General features: G+C 43.1%; 1 protein-coding gene across 2 annotated transcripts in view; it reads left to right on the top strand.

Annotated features, from left to right (window-relative positions):
- Nucleotides 1–17,389, top strand: part of mdga2a (MAM domain containing glycosylphosphatidylinositol anchor 2a) — a 769,467-nt gene that overhangs the window by 408,071 nt on the left and 344,007 nt on the right. For both annotated transcript variants that reach the window (XM_080202474.1, XM_080202475.1), the window contains exons 7-8: nt 4,006–4,335; nt 9,385–9,690. In XM_080202474.1, the coding sequence (XP_080058600.1) occupies nt 4,006–4,335; nt 9,385–9,690 (636 nt within the window). The remainder of the gene's footprint in view (nt 1–4,005; nt 4,336–9,384; nt 9,691–17,389) is intronic.

Raw genomic sequence — 17,389 nt, 5'->3', positions numbered from 1 at the left:
AACCCCGAAAGCTTGTGAGTATATTATCAAATAAATAGGTTGGACTAAAACCTGGTGTTGTCAGACTTTTTACTGTGTTTACGCCAGTCCAACGCCGGCATACCCACATCATAACATCTGTGGAGAGAGAACTGAGGCAATGCCCAGGATTTTACAACCTCGCTCGGGCAAGACTTGTAAAATCCCACCCCAAGGCCAATGGAGAATTCCGTCCTGCGAATCTCATCCATCCCGGAATTGGGGCCGATGTGCTGGTAAAATTCCAGCCAATGCTTCAAATCTGGATGACTCGTTGTTAGAACCTAAGGTTTGATTCCGTTTTGGATGGTAATTTCCCTTGTCTTTCTCGGAATACACCACTGGTGCTCCCTGGGAGTGCCCAATCAGAGAATCCCCTCTTATTTTTTCATTGATTTATGGGATTTGGGCATCGCTGGCTAGGCCAGCATTTATTGCCCATTCCTAATTCCCCTGGAGAAGGTGGTGGTGAGCTGCCTTCTTGAACTGCTGCAATCCCTAAGGTGTAGGTACACACACAGTGCTGTTAGAGAGGACGTTACAGGATTTTGACGCAGCGACAGTGAAGGAAATGTTCCAAGTCAGGATGGTGAGTGACTTGGAGGGTAACCTCCAGGTGGTGATGTTCCCAGGTACCTGCTGCCAGTTTCCTTCCAGATGGTAGCAGTTGTGGGTTCAGAAGGTATTGTTTCAGGAGCCTTGGTGAATTCCTGCAGTGCATCTTGTAGATGGTAGACATGACTGCCACTGTGCATCGGTGTTAGAGCAATTGAATGTTTGTGGATGACGTGCCAATCATGGGAGCTGCTTTGTCGTGGATAATATCAAGCTTCTTGAGTGTTGTTGGAACTGCGCTCATCCAGGCAAATGAGGAGTATTCCTTCACACTCCTGACTTGTGCCTTGTAGATGATAGAGGGGCCTTGAGAAATGAGGAGGTAAGTTACTCACTGCAGGATTTTAATTTTAGTATCACATTGAAACATAGAAGATAGGAGAAGGAGGAGGCAGGACTGTGCCAGTCATGTGAAAGGGTGAGGAATGCACTACCATTGTCCCCATTGCACTGATGGGACTGGCCTAAAATGATTTGGAAATGTCCACTCATTAACGTTGCAGGTCCACACGAGGGGCACATGTTCATGGTTGTCATTGATGCACACCACAAGTAGCCAACAAAGTGGAGAACAAACCATCACAATACTGAATGAGATTTTTGCCAGATTTGGGAAACCAGAACAATTTGAGAGTGATAATGGACCAGAATACAAAGCTTGAGAGTTTGAAGAGTGGTATCCAACCCACAAAATCAACACCATATCACCCACCCATAAGTGGATTAGCCAAAAGTTTTGTCCAGTCCTTGACCCATTTACTGAATGCCTCTAAGGACCAAAGCACTGTCTAAACAGTTTCTTGGCGACATATCACAACACCACACACCCAACTACTCAAGAGTTGCCCAGCTTTACTACTCCTGAAGGGAAAGCTAAGAATTACATTTAATCTACTTTTTTTTACCACAGGAGATGTCTGAGATAGCAGAATGCAATCAGCAGTCACAAATCTTAAGAGAGGATAATTCGATGCTTGTTTTGTAAAGGAGAGCAGATTTTGGCGTATAACTATACCACCAATGAAAATTTACTTCCTCTGACTGTATGGGGAGGTAGGTATAGCCCCACCTCCCATACAATCTGATGATGAGCTGGTATGGAGATGTCAGGTAGGTCAGTTGTTAGCTGCACACACCAGTGTGCCAGTACTGTGTATGCCAGAACTACCTCAGGATGAACTGCCATTTATAGCACCAGATATTGTGACTGCAACTTCTGATCAGTCCACAGAAAGCAAGATTGCTGAAGAATCCCTTGCTGCTGCTAAGCCTTCCTTCTGAAAAACAGACTGTTAAGCTTGCCAAGGTAGAGACCGCCTCTGAAGACTTGGAGAGTATCTCCAACGTTACAACAAGCCAAATCCCTAAAGTGCATAGGCAACTCCCACCAGATCGTCTTTCTATTAAGTGTATTATGACTCTGTAATGATTCATTGTCTACTCTTGTATGTATGTTTTGATGACCATGTAAAGTACTGTGGTTATTTGTTGTTATGAGACCTTGGGTTTAGGATCTTGGGACCATAGGGGATATAGGTTTAAGGTGCGTGGGGAAAAGTTTAGAGGAGATGTGTGAGGCAAGTTTTTTACACAGAGAGTGGCAAATGTCTGGAACGTGCTCCGCAGGGAAGTGATGGGAGCAGATATAATAGTGGCATTTAAGGGGCAATCAGACAAATCCAAGAATGGAAGGATACGCAGTCTGTAAGTGCATACAGTTTTAGTTTAAGCAGGTGTGATTGGTGCAGGCTTGGAGGGCCAAAGGGTCTGTTCCTATCTGTTCTTTTCTTTGTTTGTTCTTTGTTTTTAGAAGTAAAGGGGGAGGGATGTTATATATTTGGGGTTGTTGTTATATTTATGCACTGTCACTTTAAGAGTTTAGTCACATGCATTGTTTGTAATGTGATGGGCTGATTTGCAGGCTTTGCCTCAGTCTGGAACACCCCTTTGTCGAGTTAACAGCTATTAAATAATAAACCTGCGTTGTTGTTTGCATCCAATCCCACATTATTTTGTCCTGAGAGTGTAGCATATAATACAACCCATCCATCTTGAACAAGAAGAATCTATTTTCTGTGATCTATTTCCAGTTAAGCCAGGCAGTTTCATGAAGCACTGAATTACTAAAACAGAATGGAATAATATATTCCCTTTGAGTCACAAATGATTCAACACCACACAGTCATACACTGAACACAGAGAAATCATCCACAACTTGGCTTTATTTGATTTTATTGATAGTAAGACCTGATTTAGTATTTACCAGTGATGTATAGTGAGTAAACCTTAGTTGTGACCTTGAAGGTTTCGAAATATGGGAAGATTTGAAGAAGGCACTCAGTTACTTATTACAGAATTATATAGCAAAGAATTTGGCCAGTCTATCATGCCAGTGCCATTGTAAATATTGTTGCTAATATTACAAAGCCAGCGGATTCCACCTGGAAGAGATTTATTAAAATTGCCTGTCGGCACTTTTTTATTTCATTATTCCAATACTGTTGTTGGTGGTACTCTTGCCTTAAGTTTGATTTATTATTCCAAGTCATTAAAAATGATGAAAAACTGTGACCAGATTTGTTTGAGCGAGGCATTCTTTCTTCCATGCTAATTTTGAGGTAGGAGAAGTGCGAACAACTCTTAATGTCCATTCTTCCTGTGAGAGTCTAGACAACTAACTGTCCTGCATGACCATGCAAGATCATCCTTGATTGCAATCGTGTTCCACGTCACCCATATTGAAATCAATTAGTTCAGCACAGGTCAAGGAGCAAACTTGGATGTTTTGGGTCTTGACCCATATGAGGGAGTGAATTTAGCCATCAGTTTATGGAGAGGCAATGTTGTTGAATTGAATAAATTAAATTTATTCGGACAGCACAGTGGTTAGCACTACTGCCTCTCAGTGCCAGGGACCCGGGTTTGATTGCTGGCTTGGGTCACTGCCTGTGTGGGGTCTGCACGTTCTCCCTGTGTCTGTGCGGATTTCCTCCTGGCGCTCCAGTTTCCTCCCACACTCCAAAGACGTAATGGTTGGGTGCATTGGCCATCTAAGTTCTTCCTCAGTGTACCCGAACAGGCGCCAGAGTGTGGCAGCTAGGGGATTTTGACAGTAACTTCATTGCAGTGTTAATGCAGGCCTGCTTGTGACTCTAATAAATGAATTTTAAAACTTTAAAATAATGATCAGTCCTACAATTTGAATTCCACAGGTTGAAAAGGAATTCGCATGTCTCATTTGTGTAGATGATCTGATATCATTCACACATATTAGGCATGAGATCCAATCCTCCCTTCAGAGTGTGTGGGATATATGCTTCATTTTTATTGTGCAAAGCATCTACTGACTATCAGCTGTTCTCTTTATCCTAGCTCTGAAAAAGGGACGTTTTTGGATTACACCAGATCCGTACCATGATGACGACAACATTCAGATTGGCCGTGAGGTTAAGATTTCCTGTCAGGTGGAGGCCATCCCCCCTGACGAGTTGGCGTTCTCTTGGTTCAAGAATGGCCGTCCACTTCGGAGCTCAGAAAGGATGGTTATTTCAACGACAGATCCCGATGTCTCCCCTGGCACGACCAGCCTGGACATCATCGACCTGAGGTTCACAGATTTTGGAACCTACACGTGCGTGGCTTCTCTGAACAGCCAGGTCGTACCTGACATCAGCATTGATGTGAACATCTCCAGCAGTACCGGTGAGTACGTAGTCAATGCTGAGATAGTGGCTTTAGCCGGGATTGGCTGCTGGCCAGTAATTTTTTTCCCACTGTAACATCACTTTGCAACTTCTCTACCACTGTCCTTCTGCACGTTCGAGAATAAGGTGGACTACAGTTGAAAGGTTTGAGGTGATCTGTACATAGACTTCATGTTGCTCTGAAGTTGTTGATACAGTTGGATGATTCTGACATGGGGGTGAATTTTCCCATCCCGCCCACCGTGGGAATCATAGCAGGCGAGGGGTGGACCATGGAAAGGACCGTTGACCTTGGGGCAGGATTTTCTGGTTCTGGTGCGATTGTAGCTGGAAAATCCCACCCAGGAACTTTACCATCATATTATCCAGTTTCTGGGACTGTGGAATACCACAGACTGTGAATGGCTTAATTTATTCCTCCTGCTCGTGGAAGAGTGGGGAGGTTATGTTCTGCATTTCTTCACAATGACGTTGTATCGTAGAATCCCCATAGCGCAGAAGGAGGCAGTTCGGCCCATCGAGTCTTGATGTGGTGATGCTGGCGTTGGACTGGGGTAAACACAGTAAGAGGTCTCACAACACGAGGTTAAAGTCCAACAGGTTTATTTGGTAGCAAACGCCACTAGCTTTCGGGGCTTTGCCCCTTCGTCAGGAGAGTGGGCCCATTCATCTGACGAAGGGGCAGAGCCCCGAATGCTAGTGGCGTTTGCTACCAAATAAACCTGTTGGACTTTATTTGGATATGGTGTTGTGAGACTTCTTACTATGCTGACTCATCTTACCCAAGCCTAACCCCTGTAACCCCATGTATTTATCCCACTAATCTACTTGACCTGCACATTTTTGGGTACTAAGGGGCAATTTAGCATGGCCAATCCGCCTAACCTGCACATACTTGGACTGCGGGAGGAAACTGGAGCAACCAAACAAAACTCCGCATAGACAGTGACCTGAGGCTGGAATTGAACCTGGGTCCCTGGCACTGTGAGGCAGCAGTGCTAACCACTGTGTAACCCCAGATGTCTTCCAGTTTCTAAAACAACAACTACTACTTGCATTTACATAGTGCCTTCAGCATAATCGAACATCCTAAGTTGCTTCATAGCAGCATAATCAGACAAAAATAAAGAGCAAGCGAAAGAAGATGACAGTAAAATTTCAAGACCATGATTTAGATGTATTAAGATCATGGAGGGGCAGCAAAAGAATTGCCCCCAAGTGAATGACCATTTTGGAAGGTGATGCAGAGGGATGACAGTTGTTGATCTACCAGCAGAGTTCACAGGGTTAACCTTGGAAGGGATGGTAAGGAGATTGATGAGATTAGTCTCTAGCAAGCACGAGGATGAAAAGGTCAGTGAGAGAGTAGGTAGGATTGGTTAGATAGGATTGCTACAGCCATGTAACTAACTCTGCGCATTAGATTTTAGTCAAACCCAACCATTTTCAGTTTAATTTCAGATACATTCACAGCAATGAAAGGTCAAAATGTCATTTTGTTCTCGCACTGACATATGACTGGAATGGGGGACAAGAGATTATGAAGTTCAAGGAGTAATGAAAGATTAGGAAAGGACATTGGAGTTGGGGGTCAGAGAAAGTGCCAGAGAGAGGAAAGATGAAAGGAAGCACGGTGAGGTAACAGGAGTGAAAGTCCGAGAATGGTCAAGAATAGGAAAAGAGAAATCAAAGTAATGAGGTTGAGTTCAGTTTGGCAGTGAAAATGTATAAGTAAATGGGCGTATAGGCTATATAAGCGTGCATGGTAGATAACACATGTACTCCTCCACATTGTTACTTGTAATCAAAAGAGCAGCATCGATGTTCATGGAATTGTTTGTCCACCCATTGCTGGACAACTGCTAGAACTTTACTGTCCCTCCTGCCACGGGAATCGGAGCGGGCAAGGGGCGGACAATGCCAAGGTCCATTATCCTCAGGCGGGATTTTATGGTTTTGGGATGAACGAGGCCGTAAAATCCCACCACATGTCTGTACCACATATATACATGTTATGACATGCCACCCTGAAAATAATCAGTTTCCACTTGCTACTTGCCCACAGAGGTTTGTGTCATCAGTAAATGACCGCCAAAATCCTGTCTCACGTCATTTATAAATTGGGTCCCATAGCACAACAACAGGAACTTCACTGGTCACCCTTTCCCAAACAGCACATTTTCTATTTAGTAATATTGGGGGTGGTTTGGAGCCCACGCTGTCCATCCATGGGAATGGCGGCACACGCTCAAACTCTGGAGAGACTTGGAAAACGCAACTCACGTCAATGAGTTTCTGAGTTCCGATCCTCTAGCCCCCTCTTTGACAGAATAGCGTAAAGCACACTGCAGGGCCCCGGGAAGCTCATTTTAATACATTACTGTATCATTAGTGAGCACTTTCTCCGGGGTTTCGCTCCTCACCGGATATTCAGCGAGCACCATTGGGATGTCACGCCAGAGCCATTTTCAATAGCACTACATCAGCATGAATCTGACACCTTCTGTGCTCACTCATGCTTGTTGTATTTGTCCTGTAATGACACAGAGAGGAAGCGTATAGGTGGGAGCATTGACATTTAAGATGGTGACGAGGTGTGGTAGGCATGGGGCTTGGGTGGGAGCTGGAGTTTGAGGAGCATAGCAGCTACAGGGGGAGCTTGGTGACTGGTGTTGGCAAAGGCCAAGGTTGCTGCCTCAGGGAAATGGTTGGGCGTGTGAGGGGGCCCAGTGCGAGACTGGAGGTGGTTCACTTGCTGAGCGAAGATCATTCATCTTCTGGAGTGAACAGGGCTGCCACTGCATCCCAGGCAAGGATGGTGACCCAGCTGGAAGGCTGTCTCCTGGAGAAAGGATGTCCCACCTCTGCTCCACTGCCTCCAGCATTCTACTCCATAAAGCACGGTGCTGGCTTCTTGCCTGCCCCATGGTAACATCATCTGAAAATACCATGCTCATTTTCCAAGTGTACACTGACAATATCCAGTACTCTCTCAACACCACGTTACGCCACCCTTCCCACTGTCTCTGAATTGTCAGCCTGCTTATATTCTTCCCATTAGATATTGGCAAAACCAAGGCCAATATCGTCCATCCTTGCCACAAATTCTACTCCTGCATCACTGATTCAAACCGTCCCTGGCAATTGTCTGAGGCTGAACCAGGCTGTTCAGAACCTCATGAATCTGCATCCTCACTAAAGCCTACTTCACATCTAGAACAATACCTGTCTCCTCCCCTCCCTCAGCTCTTCTGCTGCTGAAACACTCATCTTTGTACCACTGCAGTTGACTATTCTAATGCTGATCTTCCACATTCTGCTTTCTGTTAACTGGAGGTCATCCAAAACTCTGCCACTCATCTCCTAATGCACACTATGTGGCGTTCACCCATCATCCCTATGCTGTCTAGCCTAAACTGGTACCCGGTTAAGCATTGGCATGATTTAAAAATTCTTATTCTTATTTCTTAATTCCTCCATGGCCTTGCTCCTCCCTAACTCTGTCATCTCCTCCAGCCTGGAACCCTGTGAGATATCTGCATCCCTCTAATTACGTCTCTCGACATCCCCGATCTTAATCACTGCAACATTAGTGGCTGTCCCTTTAGCATTCAAAGGCCTCTTCTCTGAAATCTCTTCCCTCAACCTCTCTGCCTCACTTTCCTCCTTCAAGACACTCCTTAATAGCTGGGCCTTTGACTGCACTTTTTGTCATCTCCCCCAGTATCTGTTTATAAGATTTGGTGTCGTGTGCCCCTGTGAGGTGCTTTGGGATGTTTCATTGTGTCAAAGGCACGAGATAAAGTCAAAGTGTTTTTGTTGAGCATACAGATAAGATACGTGACCTCAGGTACATTCTAGAAAATGTTCTGAACACTATTCAGGATAAAGGAAAGAAAACCGAGCATTTGAAGAAAGAAGCACTCGTAATACTGAGACAAAAAGATTCTGAAAAACACACAAGGCCCCGATTATTTATTATTTATTTTCCCCACTAAGACTGCTGGAATAAGTGATGAAATTTGGTGACCATGTCCTATTACTGTAAAGGTAGTTAGTCAGCCACATCTAAAGGCTACCCTTGCATATTAGTGCAAACAAAATAATTTATTTTTCATATGTGGCAAAGAACAGTGACAGAGATGTTTGCCAAACTATCAACTGCATTCAAACACCAAAAAGTACAAGGCACCAATATTACATTAAAACAGTGCCCGAAGCTTTATTCTAGACTCCTTCCACCTGTCCTACAACTGAAATGACTTCAGTTGAAGGTAAAGAAAGGCTTGGTTTCTTACGATAATGGCCAGAACTGATCTTGCAATGATTGTAGCAATTAAACAGAATTTAATCTCTACTCTGAACATTAGCAACATTCCCATTCCAAGCGAAGAATCTCAAATGGTACGGTGGCACGGTGGTTAGCACTGCTGCCTCACAGCACTAGGGACCCGGGTTCAATTCCTGGGTTGGGTCACTGCCCATGTGGAGTCTGCCTATGTCTGTATGGGCTTCCTCCGGGTGCTCCAGTTTCCTCCAATAGGCTGAAAGACCTGCTGGTTAGGTGCATGAGCTATGCTGAATTCTCCCTCAGTGTACCTCGAACAGGAGCCTGAGCGTGGCGAGTAAGGGATATTCACAGTAACTTCATTGCAAATTTAAACCTACTTGTGACACTAAAAAAAACTTTAAATGGAAGAAGCTCTTGACGATCTTCATTCGTTTCTTTCGTCATCAGAGAAGCCTCCCTGAGCAAACGCCATCAGAAAGTTGTATGGTAAGCAATTCACAGTAAAGCAAAGTCACTTTTGATGAAAACAAGCAACAAAATGCAGCCACCGGCCAAGATGGATACTGAATTAGGCCAGGTTCTATGCTGTGCTTCTTGCTCTAAATAAGATGAAACCTAGGAGCTGTTAATAAGTAATGTGGATGTTGAGATCTTCCAAACAATTTCTAGCTGTTGCCAGTACCCAGCTCCTGATGTTGTAACCGGATGCCAGAACCCATTTGGTGAAACAGAATTGTTTTTATTTCTGTTTACAAGTGCCGCCGACGTTATCAGTCCCAAAGGGAAAGTCACCGATGGTCGCACGAGAGGGGGACACGGTGGAGCTGCAGTGCCTGGTCTCCGGGAAGCCTAAACCCATCATTCTTTGGTCCCGTTTCGACAAGGAGAAGGAGAAAGAGCTCCCAATGCCCGATGGCACCATGCAAATGGAAAGCTATGATGGATTACTGCGCATCGTCAATGTGTCCAGGGACATGAATGGAATATACAAATGCCAAACGAGCCAATATAATGGGTTTAACGTGAAACCGAGGGAAGCAGCTGTACAACTTATCGTGCAGTGTAAGTCATTTATATTTCTCTTTGCACTACGATATCCCGGACATGAATAATTATTGATCCTTTTCAATTCGAGCAGACGGGCAGTGCTCTGCAATCAAAATATTGTCCAGAGGTTTCTTCGACCTGTCAGAGTCTGGCAATTATAAATCCAGCCAACTCCTCGGAAACATACAGCCAAACAAATTATCATCCATTTATAGAACTTTGGTTCACAACAAACACTTAAAAATCCATTCCTATTAAATAGATCTTTTAATCCAAGTATTAAATTCCTCAGCATTCACACCAGCTTGACGCTTTTCAAATGCTAACTTTTAGAGATCCAATTTCACAGCGGCGCTTTGATTTAGTATCTTTATAGCCTATAAAATGAAAGATTTTGAAGGACAAGTAATGTATGTCAGTCAGTTCCTCTTCTATACCGTCTGGATAAGCCTTAATCTCAGCACAAATAAATTGTCAGACAAGGTAATGTCTTCAATCCAATTCCACTGGGGAAAGATATGAAACAACTGCAGATGTTTCAGACTCCCCCGTGTACAGTTAATGTAAATCTGGTCAGCTGGCGTGATCCTCAAGGATTTGTCTGCAGCAAAATATTGGGAGGAGGATTGATAGACACTGAGAATGGTTCCAAATCAGGACTGCTGGTTTAGGGAGAATGAGATACCTTGATCAATGTAGCATAGCGAGGTACAGCCTGCAAGAATGCATGAAAAGTTTTCATAGAATTCTTACACTGCAGATAGAGGTCATTTAGCCCATCGAACCCACACCACCAACAATCCTACCCAGGCCCTGTAACCCCATGTATTTTACCCTGCTAGTTCCCCTGACACTAAGGGGCAATTTAACATGGCCAGTCCACCTAACCCCCATATCTTTGGAGTGTGGGAGGAAATTGGAGCATCCGGAGGGAAATCACACCGACACGGGGAGAATGTGCAGACTCTGTACAGAACAGTGAACTAAGCTGGGAATCGAACCCAGGTTTCTAGTGTTGGGAGGCAGCAGCGCTAACCGCTGTGCCACCATGCCACTCAAACTACTGGAGATCAATCTGTCATTGCACTTCTCCCACACTACACGCGAAGGATTATTTTCTGAGGTTATCACTTGGTTCCCCAGGAGAACTCATTGAAAGTGAAGTGTGATGGGAAGACAGCTTGATGCCTCCCTCTCACAACAGATGCCTGGAATTTTAATGCAGGGCTTTGTCAATTCAGAAGAAGGTTGGATAAGGGCAAAGCACTCGCTGTTTAAAAGGCGTGAACATCCTTTTAAGTCAGTCCAAAGATTTTCCTGACAAGTCAGCATCTGGCTGTGAATTCAGGAAGAAAAGCAAGCTTCGCGTTATGGGGTCTTATGTTGACATAGGCACAATGGTCCCACATAAACAACAAAACCATGAAGTGCCTGTTGCAAAGCACAATTGTACTATTTATTTTAGGTTTCAGCTTTTTATAAGTTTATGTTTATATATTGTTGTCACAAATAGGCTTGTATTAACATTACAATGAAGTTACTGTGAACATTCCCTAGTCGCCACACTCCTGCACCAGTTCGGACGCACTGAAGGAGAATTTAGCACGGCCAATGCACCTAACCAGCACATCTTTGGGACCGTGGGAAGAAACCCACGCAGGCACAGGAAATACGTATAAACGCTACACAAACAGTGACCCAAGCTGGGAATAGAACCGGGGTCCCTAGCACTGTGAGGCAGCAGTGCTAACCACTGTGCCACCCACAAATTATGTCTTGTGCAAGCCAATTAGTTAATGGCAGCATTTCTTTTATTAAGTGGTGAGTTAGAATAATCCCTTAGGACAATCATGTTAGAACTTTTATATAAGAAAGGCCATATATTGATCCTAAATGACATACATAACTTTCAGTGCCAAATTTAAGCAGCAGATCTTCCCAGCGGGAGTCTCAAATACGTCACTGCAACAATATTATTAATGGGTATGAAAGATGCATCTGGTTAAACAGCTTTAGCAGATTGTTTCTAAAGAGTTGGAAATCTTTGGTTTCTCAGCACAAGTTCCAATTGCACAGTCAAACTGGCTCCTCCAAAAGACACAGTGACCAGAACCTTACAGCCGTCCACGTCAGTCAGATTTTCCCTTCCCGCTGCAATGAACTGAGATTTGGCCGGGTGCCAAATTCTCCGATCTTGCTGCAGAAGGAGTGTGCAGTGAACGGCAGGTAAGATTGCACCCCTCGTGTGAAAAAAGGAATCTCCCATTTACTTGACATTTACTGAACGTCCATTCCTGTTGCCACTCAGTCTGTGCTACTGGACATGATTGACAGACCTTCAGGCACCCCTTCTAGCAGTGATTTTGGTGTTCTCCTTTTCATACTGTGCATGTTGTCCTTGATAAATTGGAGGCAAATAAATGTACATTGAAACGTAGGAGAAGGCCATTTGGCCCTTCGAGCCTGTGCTATTATTCATTACGATTATGGCTAATTGTCCAACTTAACAGTCTAATTCTGTTTTCTCCCCATAACCTTTGATCCTAACATACCTGAGCACTTTGTTGAAAGGTTTCCAACAACTTAGAGTGAATTGCCTTGGGACTGGACTAACTGTTGTTGTGTTGCCAAACTGAACAGCCATTCTGCCAGAATAATATTCCATAAGTAGTTAAGAGCCGTTTAATTTAATTTAATTTTTGATGGCTTAAGTTGTGGACAAAATATTGACCAAGAGCATTCCCTGCACTTCCTTAAATGGTGCCAAGGGATCCATAACATCTATTTGAACAGGCAGATGATGCTGTGGTTTAAGTTCTCATTTAAAACACGACATTTCCAACCACAGAATCTGAACCGTGTGGAAGGAGGCCATTTAGCCCATCAAGTCTGACTGACACTCTGAAAGATAATTTTATCCCAAGCCCTGCCCCATCCATCCCTGAAACCCTATGCATTTTTTACCGTGGCTAATCCACCTAACCAGCATGTTTTTTGGGTTGTGGGAGGAAACTGGAGCACCTGGAAAAACCCACACAGATGCCGGAGAATGTGCAAACTCCATGCAGACAGTAAACCAGGCTGGGAATCGAACCAGAGTCCCTGGTGCTGTGAGGTTGTCGTGCTAACCACTATGCCACCGTGCACCCCCAAAGGGAAAGAAGAGCAATGGGTAGGACAAAGCAGATGCACGAGAATATATCCATAAAAGCACTAAATTAAAGAGAAATCAGATCAAGAAACTGTTTTCCCTTCTGGGTGAGTCCAAAAGTGTTATTGATATATAAGATAGCAATTTAGAGATCAAATGAAAAAAGAAGGAATTTCTTTACATAGAGAATGCTGATAATGTGAAAATTGTTACCATATGGAATGGCTGATAAAGAAACCTTTATGCCACATGGCTGCATCTTTTACTGTTAGCCTGTTTCACTGAGTCGCAGTCATGAATGTTTCATTTGGACTTCAGATTCATTTGCACATAAAGACCACATACAGCCAGTATCAAGCATGGGGGTGCCACAGTGGTACAGTGGTTAGCACAGCTGCCTCACAGCACCAGGGACCAAGTTTGATCCCTGGTTTGAGTCACTGTCTGTGCAGAGTCTGCACGTTCCCCCCATGTCTGCATGGGTTTCCTCCAGGTGCTCTGGTTCCTCCCATAATTTGAAAGATGTGCAAGTTAGGTGCATTGACCTGAAGTGTGGCAACTAGGGGAATTTCACAGTAATTTCATTGCAATGTTAATGTAAATCTTACTTGTGACTAATAAATTAACCTTAACTTTAAGTATATATGAACAGACATGTAACTCTAGGTAAGACTTCTAAGTAGAAACAATCCCAGAGCTGAAGAGTTGAGAAAACATTCTGATTTTTCAGCAGTAGCTGTACCACATAATAATCCATACCCTTCCTTTCAGGGTGAGGTGGTGAATGGAAAAGGAAGTCAAACCAAATTTTAAGTGGGCTGCCAAGTTGCTGCTGCCCTTTTTACAACTACCATCCAAAGCCAATTTAAACACGAGCATTGGTTCCAAGGGTCACTGAAGCATCCTATGCAGTGTATTGTGTGATAGAAATGGACAATCTCAAAGCCTCGTGAACTGTCTGAGTGATTCTGCACTGGAATTTGAATAACATTGAATTGGCACCCTTCCAGTTCTTGGCCAACCATGCCCAAATTATATTTATTTTTGTTCAAAACAGTTCTCTGTCTGTGATGGACGAATCAAGTCAGCAGTGCATTTAAAATCAAAAATCTATCAATTAAACTATGACTTTTGTGTTTGACTATAAATGGATCATTCAGGGGCCTAAATGTTTCCACTAACACTTTTTTTTGTTACACAAAGTGATGTGTCCCCTAATAACAACATCCACATTTTAAGAAGAAATCTAACGCAATATAATGCTGTAGTATATTTAGGAATTAATGCACAGTTGGGTGTGAAGAGAAAAGTCAGCAAAGCAGGGGTAGAAATATGAGAATGGCTAACAGAAATAATATGCAGGATACACAGAAGCCATTTTTGTAACACCATATGGAAACACTTTAGAGACAGTGTAAGTGAATTGATTGTATCATATCTCCCCCAGCAATTGTTCACATTCTAGATTAGCAAAGAACAGTTAAAGGATATAAATGTAAGAATGCCCACATAATGAAATAGGTGTGTGTGTGCGCGCATGCGCATGTATATTACATTATCTCTGACTATTTAAATCATTGTCATGCTTAAAGTGTTGTCTGAAGTCGACCATGTTGTTGCACAAGGTGGTTATTTTTTGTGTTATTAATGGGAAATGAGATGCACTGTTTACAAAGCGAATTAAAATATTAAGAAGATTATGTGAGGGATCCAAACTAATGTATTCACACGTAGAAGTGATACCAATGCTTCTATTCATTGCTTTTAATTGTTGTAATCAGAGTAAGTTCTGTGTGCTTTTCATATGATAATGTAATCAGAGACCAATTTGTTTCATTACTTGAGATATTGATACCTGGGGTACAATTGAGATGTGCTTACATATTGAATTCAGGTAAATTGTCTCCTATTGAGAAGCTTTAACCCAAAAGTTTAGAACAATAAAGTTATATTATCTCTTTTTTTAACTATGCTAAATGATGTCAATTGAATGGCTGGAGAAGAGGCACTAAAGATTAGCACCATTGAAAGTTGACAATTCACCTTTGTAATGAATTTGAAATTCCCTTTGGACTTCACATTCAAACTTTGAAACTCACTCCATATTGGCAGCAGTTAATGATGTTGAAATGCAAGTGGGATGTAACACTGTTGCAATTAGAGCTTTAAAAAAATCCTGAACACCCATCAATTAAACAACATAAATGTGCTACAACATTCCACATTTTAATGAAAGCAAATCTTACTATACATATAAAGAGAAATTAAGCAAAGCAGGTTAACGACACTATTGCTTATAAAGATATATGTTAAAAGCTTTTGCTTTTCCCCAAGAATCCTTTATTTTATAATATTTTGAGGGTTCACTCACATATCCTAGGGCCAACCCAAAAGGTGTGCCACGACTCTCTGGAATTTACTTTAATTCTCCCGATTTTTTTCAGCTATTTCTCAAGGTACAAATTACCTGGGGATCCTTCCATTAGTTTTAGGCTAAGTGATCCTCATATTTCCTTTAAAGATCTCACAACCCTTGACTCTTTATCTCCTTGTCTTCGCTTCGAAGACTGTTTCTCCCCACTTTGCTTCAGCAGCTTTTGTAGAACTCTTTCCAAGTTGACTATTCAAATTGACTGCATTCTGCTATAAATCTCTGAGGATCACTACTTATTTCTTCCACAGGCACGTGTTCCCCCAGGGTTGAGTTATGCTTAATTTAACAGATTGTTGCTGCTGTTTGTACGTAGACTGTCACTGTGAGGTATGTTGATTGTTTCTGTGAGGTTAGTAGACTGTTGCTGTGAGGTATATAGAGGTATAAGAACTATTGTTGTGAGGTACATAGATTGCCTCTGTGAGGTTGGTAGACTGTTGCTGTGAGGTAAATAGACTGTTATTGTGAGCTTGGTAGACACTCACAGGAGCTGATGGGGTGCTAATAAGACAAAGACAAATGATGTTGACAGACTTGCCAGTTCTCATCTACCCCCTTTCCTTTATTAATCGTCCAAGTGGATCATTCCCACTGAAACTGGACACTGTTTAAATAGCAAGGTGGCATTGAACCAATGACTGTGGGTCTCTGGGGCCAAGTGGAGATTTCCAGCTCCTTCCATCATGTACAAATGATACCATGTTGGTATTGGTCAAGTGACAGACACATGCTGGAAGATCACATGTTTTCCTCTCCTGTATAATTTGGGATCACCACTAAATTTACTTTAAATTGTCTAAGCAATTGAGACAAGGAGTAAGTAGCGGACCCCTTTAAAGTTTCATGTGATCCTTCGGTGGAGATCTCCTCTTCTAGGATTTACCCCAAAAACCGAAACGGGAAGCATGGCGAGTTCCGAGGCCAGTCACAGACCTGGGTCCTTCCGTACCTGCCTTTCTTTGGTTTAGCGGAAACATTTTCAGTGCTTGCTGTCTGTTTCCACTGTGACGCTACATCCAAAGACATTGAGGAGAACAAGAGTTAGCTGGGTAACCAAAATCTAAGGCAGGATCTTCCAGTCCTGCCAAAGTCAATGGACTTTTGGCTGCCTCGCCACATCCGCCAAGGATCAAAAACCTTGGTCCTAGATTTGAATATTCTTTTTCTTAATTCCAACAGATGGAAATATAACTGAAGTGATAATCCTATAGATTAGCGACTTTAATATTCAACCGCAAACTAGACTCAACGTGAACCACTGTCCAGTTCAATTGTCTTTCCCCATCTTGCACAGCAGAGAGGTTACTTCTCCCTCCTTATGCATCATGTCCGCTCTCAAATGCATCAATGTTATGTGTTTTAATCTTTCTATTTGACAGTGAATTCCACATTCTCTCAAATCTCTGAAGTAAAATTTAAAAAATCCTCCTAAACGTTTTATGTTTTGTTAGTACATATGTATCACATATGTATCTCTTGCTTTGGACTTACCCAAAAGTAGAGACCACAGGGTTGGATCTTTTGGTCCTACCAACAGTAGCAGGACTGGAAGGTCCCACTGCTGACCTACAGCCGGCCACTTCCACAACAGAATCATAGAATCCCTAAAGTGCAGAAGGAGGCCATTCTGCCCATCTAGCCTGCACTGACAACAATCCCACCCAGGTCTTATCACCGTGACCCCACATACTTTATCCTGCTGGTCCCCCTGACACTCAGAGGCAATTTAACATGGCCAATCAACCTAAGCTGCACATATTTGGAGTGTGAGAGGAAACCAGAGCACCTGAGGAAACCCATGCAGGTGCAGGGAGAACGTACAAACTCCACACAGACAGTGACCCAAGGCTGGATTTGAGCCTGGGTCCCTGGCACTGTCAGGCAACAGTGCTAACCACTGTGCCACCGTGCTGCCCGGTTAAACCCCTCTGATAATTTAAATAATCAGTCTTCTTTGCTGCAGAGAAAAGGCGCTCCACCTGTGGAAACTTTCCTGTTGATATTTTCTGGATGTTCAATGCGACGGACAGGGCCGCTGACTCATGCTGACTAATTCTGCTTTTATTAAATGGGATTCTGGAAATTTTATCATGGTTTTGTGGATTGGATTCTGTAATTCCATCTGTTTT

This window comes from Carcharhinus amblyrhynchos, chromosome 14, assembly GCF_965287045.1.
Source record: "Carcharhinus amblyrhynchos chromosome 14, sCarAmb.v2.hapA, whole genome shotgun sequence".
NCBI classification, from domain to species: Eukaryota; Metazoa; Chordata; class Chondrichthyes; order Carcharhiniformes; family Carcharhinidae; genus Carcharhinus; species Carcharhinus amblyrhynchos.
This window is presented reverse-complemented; position numbering and strand designations above follow the sequence as displayed.